General features: G+C 48.5%; 1 protein-coding gene across 1 annotated transcript in view; it reads left to right on the forward strand.

Moving 5' to 3' along the window:
• Positions 1-9,387, forward strand: part of CCNY (cyclin Y) — a 156,621-nt gene extending 147,234 nt beyond the window's left edge. The window contains exons 9-10 of the mRNA XM_044293432.1: positions 2,531-2,693; positions 7,384-9,387. Of these exons, the coding sequence (XP_044149367.1) occupies positions 2,531-2,693; positions 7,384-7,500 (280 nt within the window). The 3' untranslated portion in view covers positions 7,501-9,387. The remainder of the gene's footprint in view (positions 1-2,530; positions 2,694-7,383) is intronic.
• Positions 9,388-12,805: the final 3,418 nt, after the last annotated feature.

Consider the following 12,805-nt stretch of genomic DNA (forward strand, 5'->3'; position numbering starts at 1 on the left):
AGATAATGTGAGGAGGTGGACTTGTTAGGTCTCAACCTATATAATTCACTAGCGGGCGCAGGACACGACCATCAGGAAAAGGTAAGTACTTTATTGATGAAATTCCTTCAAACAGACAACTCGTTTCTGGGTTCCAGGACCCCTTTCCCAAGTCATAGAATGATAATACGGTATTGGGGGCACTTTGAACTAAACATTAGCGTTTACACCAGCTCTGATCGAGGTGGCCGATGGAATGGGATCTGAGCGCACTGACTGGCGTGGTAGGTGGCTGTGGTGATGCGCGCAGCGGTTTTCTTCTGGACGATTTTTGGCATATTTGACGCGTTTAAATTAATGGGGCCGGACGGGGACATTCAATCTTTCAGCAATGCTGGAATACAGATGAAATTTGAAAAATTAGAATATCGTGCAAAAGTTAATTTATTTCAGCAATACAACTTAAAATTTGAATTTTGTGAAACGGTTCAATATTTTAGGCTCAAAGTATCACACTCTAGGCTAATTAATCCATACCCCCTGAGCAAAGGGGACCTGAGATTGTGACTTTGGGGTTTCATAAGCTATAAGCCATAATCATCCAAATTATACCAAATTAAGGCTTGAAATCTCTCGCTTTGCCTGTAATGAGTCTCATATATTAGTTTCACCTTTAAGTTGCATTACTGAAATAAATGAACTTTGCACAATATTCAAATTTTTTGGAGTTTCCCCTCTACAGAGACATCTGTCAGGCTGTTCTCTAAACGCTAGTGTGCAACTTGTCTGAGAGGACCCTAAGCTGATCACAACGTGTTCCCCTGCTAGAATCACTAGCAGCCAGCTGTAATCCGTGAGGAACCTCAGAGCAAGGCCGCTCTCACTGGTCTGTGTTTGATGAGTGGTTTCTACCAGTGATGGTGAGTCGAAACCAATAGTGGAGGCTACACAGAGATGAACCTGTTCTGTGTTTTTGACCTGCACTTGGTTTTGACTCCATCACTGATTGAAATCGCTGATAAAACGCTAGGGCCTAGTTCACACTTCACTGTTTGGTCAGCGATTGTGAGCCAAATCCAGAAGTGGAGCCAGCAGACGGGTATAATGGAAAGAGTTCCACCTGACCCGCACCTGGTTTTAGCTCGCCATTGCTGATGGAAATCACTAGTGTTGAGCGTGAATATTCGAATAGCGAAATATTTGCGCAGTTGCGATATTTGCGATTAGCAAATATCGCAACTTCGCTAATTCGTAAATATTTTGAATATAGTGCTATATATTTCGCTATATCGAATATTCGTCATTTTTTTAACATCTAAAAAACATGATTCCTCCCTGCTTCTTTCTTGTGGGTCAATGAGTCATTGGCCCACAAGCAACTTAAGCAGGAAGAAATCATGTTTTCATATGGAAAAAAAATGAAAATATTCTAAATAACGAATATATTCGCTAGGTTGCTATAAACTTAGTTTTTTAGAATATTCGTCATATTCTAAAACAAGAATATATAGCAATATAGCGAATATTTGTAAAATACACATATATAGTGCTATAATATATATTTTTTTAATAGTGTAAATTATTTCCAAATCTGAAGTTCAGAAGAGAAATAAAAAATTAGACTATAAAAAAAAATACTATAGCACTATATTAGCTAAATTGCAGTCTATATGTGTATTTTACGAATATTCGCTATATTGCAATATATTTTTGTTTTAAAATATGACGAATATTCTTTAAACTAATATATAGCACTAGATTTACTGCTATATATTCTTTTTTGAGCAACTTCGCATTGCGCGATTTTTATATTTTAGATTAATCGCAATCGCAAAAATAATCTCGAATATGAATATGGGACCTGCCGCTCATCACTAGAAATCACTCATCAAGTCACTGAAGTGTGAACTAGGCCTTACTATGTGGAATTGGCCTAAGCACAGTGGTCCCTCAAGATACAATATTTGGTTCCAGGACGACCATTGTATGTTGAAATCATTGTAACTTGAGTAATTGGTTCCAAAGACCCACAATTTTATTCAAGATCAGAGAAAATGAAGATTTAAGAAAAATAAGCAGATAACTAAGAGAGATAAAACAAGTCCTTACATATAACAGTCAGGAGTAGCTGCTAACTAGTAACTGACCAGCTATTTCACCAGAGAAGTGGCCTTGTTTGGTTGGATTGGAGTCTGAGACATTGTATGTTGAGTCTTACGATGGGTCAGAAAAGACCACTTTACTGTATGCTGAAAATATTGTATCCTGAGGGAGCACTGTATTCAGTTTCTCGGCAGCGCCTCCACAGGAGAAAGTAAGCATTACACAGTGTCAGTTGAAATCAGTGAGTTGTCTTTGTAATGCAGGACAAAGCAAGTCCTACAAAGCAAGAGACGCGCTCTGTAACCGCTGTCAGTGAAGATCCTGAAAGGGGGAGGACACTGTATAAACTCACAATTCCCAAAAACTGTAGGGACAGTCGTTTTTCTAAACAGAAGAAACTCTTTAATTTGGACTGCTGTATTTTTCTATACCCCCTCCTTATTTTTAGGAATGAGCTGGAGCGTCAGTTTCTGGAGCTGCTGCAGTTCAACATTAACGTTCCATCCAGTGTCTATGCCAAGTATTATTTTGACCTGCGCTCACTGGCAGAAGGGAACAACCTCAGCTTTCCTCTGGAACCCCTCAGCCGGGACCGTGCTTGTAAACTGGAGGTAAAATCACTGGATTGTCTTTATTTTTATTTTTTTTTATTATTATTTTTTTTTTTAAAGGAAGTCTGCAACCAACTTGACATGTTTTAAACTGCTCATACTGCTCTGTGGGGGTCACATACATGACACTGGTACTTACCTTTTGTTTGGCTTCTGCAAGTCTGTAAAGCATTAAAAATGAAGTTTGAAGTATATGCAAATGAGGAATTGTAGGTGCCCAGGGGCAGCGTCTTCGCTGGAAGTGCCCAGGCCCCCGGCATTACTTGTGGCTAACTCCTCCCCTGTTTATCTTGCTGCCAGCCTTGTATCCCTCTGATGTAACTCTTCTGTGTCCGAAATCCTGCGTTCGCTCCAAGTAACGCCGGGGGCCTGGGCGCTTTTAGCAAGGACGCCGGGGGCCTGGGCGCTTTTAGCAAGGACGCCGGGGGCCTGGGCGCTTTTAGCAAGGACACCGGGGGCCTGGGCGCTTTTAGCAAGGACGCCGGGGGCCTGGGCGCTTTTAGCAAGGACGCCGGGGGCCTGGGCGCTTTTAGCAAGGACGCCGGGGGCCTGGGCGCTTTTAGCAAGGACGCCGGGGGCCTGGGCGCTTTTAGCAAGGACGCCGGGGGCCTGGGCGCTTTTAGCAAGGACGCCGGGGGCCTGGGCGCTTTTAGCAAGGACGCCGGGGGCCTGGGCGCTTTTAGCAAGGACGCCGGGGGCCTGGGCGCTTTTAGCAAGGACGCCGGGGGCCTGGGCGCTTTTAGCAAGGACGCCGGGGGCCTGGGCGCTTTTAGCAAGGACGCCGGGGGCCTGGGCGCTTTTAGCAAGGACGCCGGGGGCCTGGGCGCTTTTAGCAAGGACGCCGGGGGCCTGGGCGCTTTTAGCAAGGACGCCGGGGGCCTGGGCGCTTTTAGCAAGGACGCCGGGGGCCTGGGCGCTTTTAGCAAGGACGCCGGGGGCCTGGGCGCTTTTAGCAAGGACGCCGGGGGCCTGGGCGCTTTTAGCAAGGACGCCGGGGGCCTGGGCGCTTTTAGCAAGGACGCCGGGGGCCTGGGCGCTTTTAGCAAGGACGCCGGGGGCCTGGGCGCTTTTAGCAAGGACGCCGGGGGCCTGGGCGCTTTTAGCAAGGACGCCGGGGGCCTGGGCGCTTTTAGCAAGGACGCCGGGGGCCTGGGCGCTTTTAGCAAGGACGCCGGGGGCCTGGGCGCTTTTAGCAAGGACGCCGGGGGCCTGGGCGCTTTTAGCAAGGACGCCGGGGGCCTGGGCGCTTTTAGCAAGGACGCCGGGGGCCTGGGCGCTTTTAGCAAGGACGCCGGGGGCCTGGGCGCTTTTAGCAAGGACGCCGGGGGCCTGGGCGCTTTTAGCAAGGACGCCGGGGGCCTGGGCGCTTTTAGCAAGGACGCCGGGGGCCTGGGCGCTTTTAGCAAGGACGCCGGGGGCCTGGGCGCTTTTAGCAAGGACGCCGGGGGCCTGGGCGCTTTTAGCAAGGACGCCGGGGGCCTGGGCGCTTTTAGCAAGGACGCCGGGGGCCTGGGCGCTTTTAGCAAGGACGCCGGGGGCCTGGCGCTTTTAGCAAGGACGCCGGGGGCCTGGGCGCTTTTAGCAAGGACGCCGGGGGCCTGGGCGCTTTTAGCAAGGACGCCGGGGGCCTGGGCGCTTTTAGCAAGGACGCCGGGGGCCTGGGCGCTTTTAGCAAGGACGCCGGGGGCCTGGGCGCTTTTAGCAAGGACGCCGGGGGCCTGGGCGCTTTTAGCAAGGACGCCGGGGGCCTGGGCGCTTTTAGCAAGGACGCCGGGGGCCTGGGCGCTTTTAGCAAGGACGCCGGGGGCCTGGGCGCTTTTAGCAAGGACGCCGGGGGCCTGGGCGCTTTTAGCAAGGACGCCGGGGGCCTGGGCGCTTTTAGCAAGGACGCCGGGGGCCTGGGCGCTTTTAGCAAGGACGCCGGGGGCCTGGGCGCTTTTAGCAAGGACGCCGGGGGCCTGGGCGCTTTTAGCAAGGACGCCGGGGGCCTGGGCGCTTTTAGCAAGGACGCCGGGGGCCTGGGCGCTTTTAGCAAGGACGCCGGGGGCCTGGGCGCTTTTAGCAAGGACGCCGGGGGCCTGGGCGCTTTTAGCAAGGACGCCGGGGGCCTGGGCGCTTTTAGCAAGGACGCCGGGGGCCTGGGCGCTTTTAGCAAGGACGCCGGGGCCTGGGCGCTTTTAGCAAGGACGCCGGGGGCCTGGGCGCTTTTAGCAAGGACGCCGGGGGCCTGGGCGCTTTTAGCAAGGACGCCGGGGGCCTGGGCGCTTTTAGCAAGGCAAGGACGCCGGGGGCCTGGGCGCTTTTAGCAAGGACGCCGGGGGCCTGGGCGCTTTTAGCAAGGACGCCGGGGCCTGGGCGCTTTTAGCAAGGACGCCGGGGGCCTGGGCGCTTTTAGCAAGGACGCCGGGGGCCTGGGCGCTTTTAGCAAGGACGCCGGGGGCCTGGGCGCTTTTAGCAAGGACGCCGGGGGCCTGGGCGCTTTTAGCAAGGACGCCGGGGCCTGGGCGCTTTTAGCAAGGACGCCGGGGGCCTGGGCGCTTTTAGCAAGGACGCCGGGGGCCTGGGCGCTTTTAGCAAGGACGCCGGGGGCCTGGGCGCTTTTAGCAAGGACGCCGGGGGCCTGGGCGCTTTTAGCAAGGACGCCGGGGGCCTGGGCGCTTTTAGCAAGGACGCCGGGGCCTGGGCGCTTTTAGCAAGGACGCCGGGGGCCTGGGCGCTTTTAGCAAGGACGCCGGGGGCCTGGGCGCTTTTAGCAAGGACGCCGGGGGCCTGGGCGCTTTTAGCAAGGACGCCGGGGGCCTGGGCGCTTTTAGCAAGGACGCCGGGGGCCTGGGCGCTTTTAGCAAGGACGCCGGGGGCCTGGGCGCTTTTAGCAAGGACGCCGGGGGCCTGGGCGCTTTTAGCAAGGACGCCGGGGGCCTGGGCGCTTTTAGCAAGGACGCCGGGGGCCTGGGCGCTTTTAGCAAGGACGCCGGGGGCCTGGGCGCTTTTAGCAAGGACGCCGGGGGCCTGGGCGCTTTTAGCAACGACGCCGGGGTCCTGGGCGCTTTTAGCAAGGACGCCGGGGGCCTGGGCGCTTTTAGCAAGGACGCCGGGGGCCTGGGCGCTTTTAGCAAGGACGCCGGGGGCCTGTATATACTTCAAACTTCATTTTTGATGCTTTACAGACTTTCAGGAGCCAAACAAACTATCAGTGTCATGTGTGTTACCCCCCATAGAGCAGTGGGCCGTCCTGTAGACTTTGAATGGGCGGCACTTCCAATGATCAACTGCCGATTTATTCAAACGGTGACACTGGATCCCTATTTTTGGGACCCCCACCAATCAGACACCTATCCTGTGTATAGAATATAGTCATTTTGGGACAATTCCTTCATGTTTAGATTATTATGATGGAAAGTTTCTGAAACTAATGTTTTTTTTTTTGTTTTGAAAATGCGTAGTCTGCTGTGCCATCCTATTTAAAGGGGTTGTCTGAGATTTTGATATTGATGGCCTATCCTCAGTCATCAATATCCGATGGAGTGGGGTCTGGCTCCCGACACCCCGCAGATCATCTGTTCGAAGAGGCTGCAGAACTCTGCTGAGTGTTGCAGCCTCTTCCTAGGCCAGTGACGTCATGTTCATCACTCAAATGGCTTGGGCGCAGCGCAGTCCCTTCCATATGAATGGGGCTGAGCTGCAATACCAAGCACAGCTGCTATTGAATGAATGGCGCTGTTCTCAGTAAGATGATCTGTGGTGTCGGACCCCCGCCTATCCTAAGGATAGGTCATCACTATTAAATACCCAGAAAACCCCTTTTATTTAACTGATCCTAATGTACTTGGCAAAATGATTAATGTTTTATGTAGCTGATATTTATATCTAAACCTACATAATTACAGATTTTAACCTGAAAAGGGGAACCAAAAATGAAAAATTTTCAGAGTCCAGGTTTCAAATAACAATGCTGGAGCATCTTTTCTTAGGGGTGGCTCACTGGCTCATACATTTCCGGGAGGAGTAACAGAGGAACGGCACAATGCAGCTTTCTAAGGCTACTTTCACACTAGCGTTTTTCTTTTCCGGCGCTGAGTTCCGTCCTAGAGGCTCAAATCCGGAAAAGAACTGATCAGTTTTATCCTAATGCATTCTGAATGGAGAGTCAGTCCTTCAGGATGCATCAGGATGTCTTCTGTTCAGTCTTTTTGACTGATCAGGCTTTTCAGAAAAACGTAGCATGCAGTATTTTTACCTCCGGCCAAAAAGCCTGAACACTTTGACTGAACGCCTGATCAGGCTTTTTTCCCATTGACTTGCATTAACGCCGGATCCGGCCCCGTGTGTTCAGTCAAAACGGATCCGGCTTCTGCATGTTAAACCCGAAAAATGTGAAAAAAAAGTTAAAGTCCATAAATGGCGGATCAGTTTTTTCCAATGCATTTTTCCATTGTGATCGAAAGCCTGATCAGGATTCAAATGTAATCCGTTTTCACACGTTTTTCCGGATCCGGCGGGCAGTTCGGTGTCGGAATTGAACGCCGGATTAAAACAACGCTAGTGTGAAAGTAGCCTAAGAAGATGCTTCAGCAATCATGGAGAATCCAATTATTTACAGAATCAGACATGCCAGGAGAGCAGATGGGTCCTTTTTATCTTAAATGTACTGATACACAGATGTTTTTGTTGTTTTCCTTCTATCCTTTAGGCTATTTCCCGCTTGTGTGAGGATAAGTACAAGGACTTCCGAAAACTGGCCAAGAGACGTTCTGCAAGTACTGATAACCTATCTGTCGTACGATGGTCGCCCGCCATTTTATCCTAACAGTGGCTTCAGTCCAGGCTCCACTGTCTCATGTACTGTTTTGTCCAGATATTGTTGTCTTTTGTCTTTGGAAATAAGACAGTATTATATTATTATTATTATTATTATTGTTATTATTTTATTTTTTACTCTGAAGAGTCGACAAGCCTCCCTTACAGTGCCTCCCTGTCACAAAGATGGGACACATCCGTCACTTTCCGGAGACATTTAAGCCATTTCATAGCTTCAACCTTCTTGCAAATTATTTGGACTACGATTCTTAAATTAATGGAACTTGGAAGAAAATATGAAAAAAAATTAAATAAAAAAAACACGCCACAAATAACAGGGACAAAAAAAATGTTTGTGAATCAAATGCTGGAAAAATCCAGAAACTGGCATTTTTTTTCTGTGAATTTATCAAGAAAATCGGCGTTTTTACCCAAATATTCAGTTTTTTTTCTCACCACGTTCTGTCATACAGAAGTTAAGGGCAGGTGTATGGAGTGATGGTCAAGATGATCAAATGTGACGGCGTAAATGCATCGGGAAGACTGGGGCGCAGTTAACGGGTTGTCACTTAGAATTATAAAGCCCCTTTTCCACTGCTTGGAACCAGCACAACTTTACCTGACTCTACCCTTTTCTTTCAGTTTTTTCTACTAGTATAAAGTTGCAGATAGTCCTGGCACCACATCCAAGGAGTCACACTTTTATCACATATGTGCCCAACATCCGCTTCAGTGGACTCGCGGTTTGTCCGTTTTCCCTGGAGCCGAGCATGCCACGGAAAGAGCTATGGCTCAACGAACATTTAAGTACAGTAGTCCTGCATTGCAGCGGCTCAATAAAACAGGGCCTTTTAGTGATTCGAAGAGTAAACCAAAAACGTTGCTTATGCGTTTCAGGTATACTGTAGCCCGAAACGCATAAGAGGCCTTTTGTAGTCGACTCTTCAGAGCAATAACAGATCCTCCCGTTCTGTCGAGCCGATGCAGTGCCGGATTACTTTACTCGCACATCCAAGGAGGTTTCAAGAGAGCCAAGCCTGAACCATAAAGGTCATGTGACCACACTGCTGACTATTGATTGGTCAGAGAGGATCATACCTACAGTGCTACCAACTATTTGAGGGGTTACCGTATCTGCAGTGGAAAACAAGCCCGTAGAGTAGGATGGGGCTGGTACCATGAGTGGTTTAGTGGCTTAAAGGGGTTTTCCAGGAGTAGAATATTGATGACCTATATCTGACTGGTGGGGGTCTGACTCCTGGCACCCCTTCTGATCAGCTGTTAAAATAGTGCTCCCGAAAGCGCCACCACCTCTTCCTAGGCCAGTGATGTCACGTTCATCGATCACGTGGCCTTGATGCATCTCGGTACCATGCAGTACCAAGCATGGCCACTATACAATGGATGGTGCTGTGCTTGGTAAGATGTGGCACCTCTTCAAACAGCTGATCGACCCCCCCCCCCCCCCCACACCGATTAGATAATCTATTTCTGCTCCTGGACAACCCCTTTCAAGTTGTCACCAGAACCAGGTTTACATCTCGGGAGTCCATGGGCCCTTAGACCTTTGCCTGCATGTATAACGCCATCCTCTGTGAGCATCCAATTAGTATATGAATATCATTAATGTATATATGAATGCACATGGATCCATGTATTCATATGGAAACTTTCCCCAGAGACGCCTATAGGCGCAGGCCTACCATGCGTATGGGCAGATCCGCCCCTGCTCGTCACCCTGCTTTTCTAGGATCCTGCATGTAAAATCTGCTTGGGCTACTTTCACACTGGCGTTCGGTGCGGATCTGCACAGACTGATCCGCACCGATAAGGCAAGCGCTTGTATCCGTTTATAACGTATACGTTTGCATTATTTATTTAAAAAAAAGTCGAATTCAAAATGGATCCTGACTTACATTGAAAGTCAATGGGGGACGGATCCGTTTTCAATTGCACCATATTGTGTCAGTGAAAAACGGATCCGTCCTCATTGACTTGCATTGTAAGTCAGGACGGATCCGTTTGGCTCCACATCGTCAGGCGGACACCAAAACGCTGCAAGCTGCGTTTTAGTGACCACCTAAAAAACGCAATGAAGACCAAACGTAGCCAAATTGATGCATTCTGAACGGATCTTTATCCATTCTGAATGCATTGGTGCTGAACTGATCTGTTTTGGGGTCACTTGTGAGAGCCTTGAAACGGCAGTGTGAAAAAGCCTTAGTTATACAATTATCCGTATCACAGGGCAACTAGGACCAGGTTCGTTTTAGAACAACGGGGTGGTAATTCAGGGAGCTGCCCGACACGTTTTCACCACATTTTGTTCCAGAGACGAACGGTCTACCAAGCTGGACAGATTTCCTAATTCCTGGTCGAATTGACCTTTACTTGTACTATGGGCACTTTTTAAAGGAAAATTCCACTTTTGCACAATATATGTACAACATTCCACAGTTTAAAGAGATTTTCCAGGAATTGCATGTCCACAAATAGGTCATCAATATCAGATCATTGGAGATGTCCGCCAATCGGCTGACTGAAGGGGCTGCAGGGCTCAGACTAGCGATGCAGCCTCTACATTGTACACCAACCACAGCGCCATACATTGCATAGTGGCCGTGTTTTGTATTGCAACTCAATCCCGTTCACTTGAATGGGACGGAGCTGCAGAAAGGTGATGTAACCGATGGACGTAACATCACAGACCGAGGAAGAAGCCGCATCCTCGCTATAGCCCCAACAGCTAATCGCCACATGTTCCGGGAGTCGGACCCCCAGTGATCAGATATTTATGACTTATGCTGAGGATAGGTCATCACCGTTTAAGTCCCAGACAATCCCTTTAAATCTACATATAATGAATGCAAAGTGACCTAAAGCAAATCTCCACCTTTGAACACCATTGTACAGTTTACATGTCATTCTCTTCAGTGTTTGGTCAGTGATTTTAATCAGTGATTGTGAGCCAAAACCAGTTGCGGGTCAAAAACACAAAACCGGTACAAATCTTTCCATTATACCTTTTTTTTTCTTTGTGTAGCCTCCACTACCGGTTTTGGCTTACAATCACTGATGGGAATCGCTGATCAAACAAGGACCAAACACTGAAGTGTGAGCTAGGCCTAAGGCCTCATGCACATGACCGTTCCGTTTTTTGCGGTCCGCAGATCCGCAAACAACGGAAGCCGCCTGTGTGCCTTCCTCAATTTGCAAAACGGACAAGAAAAGGACATGCTATATCCGTTCCGTTTAATTGTGTTTCCATGACGCACACAAAAGTGCTGGAAGCAGCGTTTTTCAGTGCGTCCTGAAACGGATCCGTCATGACTCGCAACGTTAGTCAATGGTAACGGATTGTTTTCTCTGACACAAAAGAAAAAAGATCCGCCCCCTATTGACTTACAGTGGTTTTAGAGACGGATCCGTCTTGGCTATTTGAGATAATACAACCGGATCCGTTCAGAATTGATGCAGACGGTTGTATTATAATGACGGAAGCGTTTTTGCTGAGCTCTGCCGGATCCAGCAAAAATGCAGATGTGAAAGTGGCCTAAGTAATACAATGGAATTACAAAATTACTTGATTTTTATGCAGATTATATCTATAAATAAACTGTAAGATGGTGTTCAAAAGTGAGCATACCCTCTAAGTAGACCTGCCCTTGCACGGCTCATGGGCGCCCGATACCACTGAGCCCCTGCGGCTGAGCTTTTATGCAGCGTGTAAATCTACAAGTTAATTTCCATGCATTTATCGTTTCTCAGTTTCCACCACCTAGAAATGTTCCATCTAGGAAAGTACATGTTATAAAAGGATATAGAACTGTTACCAAGGGGGGGTCTGGTTTAAAAAATACAACAACACAGTACCCTGAGTTAATCGGGTAAAGCGCCCCATTCTGTACCCTCGTTTCTCGATTGAGAGGACCCAGCAACTCCGTGCATTACACGGATAGCGCTTTCATTTCAATTGGAACTGAGTAATGCTTAAATGGCATCTGTCAGCAGTTTTGTCCCTATGACACTGGCTGACCTGTTACATGTGCACTTGGCAGCTGAAGGCATCTGTGTTGGTCTCATGTTCATATGTGACTGCATTGCTGAGAAAAAATTGTAATATATGCAAATGAGCCTCTAGGAGCAACGGGGGCGTTACCATTAGGGCTCATTCAGACGGCCATATGCTGTCCACAAAAATGCGATTCCGTTTTTTGCTGATTCATAGACGTCAATAGGGCCATGTCCTGATTTTTCACTGACAATTATAGGACATGTTTAATTTTTTTGCTGAGCCGTGCAATGGAAGAAAAGGGCCCCATAGAAGTGAATGGGACAGCATTTAATCCGCAAAAAAACGGATCCGCATTTTGGCGGACAGCATACGGTCATCTGAATGAGCCCTTATACCTAGAGCTTCTGCTCTCTCTGCAACTGCTGCCACCTCTGCACTTTGATTGACAGGTTCATGTGTGATGTCTAGTGCTGTCAATCTAAGTGCAGAGAGTGCGGCAGTTGCAGAGAGAGTAGAGCCTCTAGGTGTAACAGCATGCACATATGAACATGGGACCGACACAGATGCCTTCAGCTGCCAAGTGCACATGTAACAGGTCAGCCAGTGTCATAGGTACAAAACTGCTGACAGATGCCCTTTAATTTCCTCATAGGTGGAGCTGGGGGGAAATTCAACACTTGCTTAAAGAAGACCTGTCCCCTCTCCTGACATGTCTGTTTGCATTCTGCATGTAATAGCAATTCTGGAGCATCTATTCTTTTGACTATGATATACCATTCTTCTATTATTCCTGCTAGAAGTTTCTGAATGAATTCCTCGCAGTTTGCAATAAATGAGCCATATGGATGTTACCAGTTGGGGGCGTGTCCCTGGGCAGTCTGATACTGGCAGCACTGATTGGCAAGTGTCCGACTGTGCAGGGACACGCCCAATCGGTTACACCCATCTGGCCCCCTATTGCAAACTGCTAGCGATTCATTCATACACTGCTAGAAGGAATAATAAAAGAACACCACGACAGAGTCGTAAGAATAGATGCTGCAGAATTGGTATTACGTGGGGAATGCAAGTAGTTATGGCCAGCTCTATAGAGGCTACATATCCCAGTTACTTATTTTATTTAGCATGGATTTTGCTAATTGTATAAGGATTTGAAAACCTAGAAAACAAAAATGGATGAATAATATAAAATGTGAAGTCTCTTTCTGAAGCCTTCATTTTCATAGTCGTGGGGCACTCCTGTGATACCGTTTTTTGCCTCTAGAGGGGGCACAACACAAAAACGGCATACATAGTCATT

This window comes from Bufo gargarizans, chromosome 5 (genome assembly GCF_014858855.1).
Source record: "Bufo gargarizans isolate SCDJY-AF-19 chromosome 5, ASM1485885v1, whole genome shotgun sequence".
NCBI classification, from domain to species: Eukaryota; Metazoa; Chordata; class Amphibia; order Anura; family Bufonidae; genus Bufo; species Bufo gargarizans.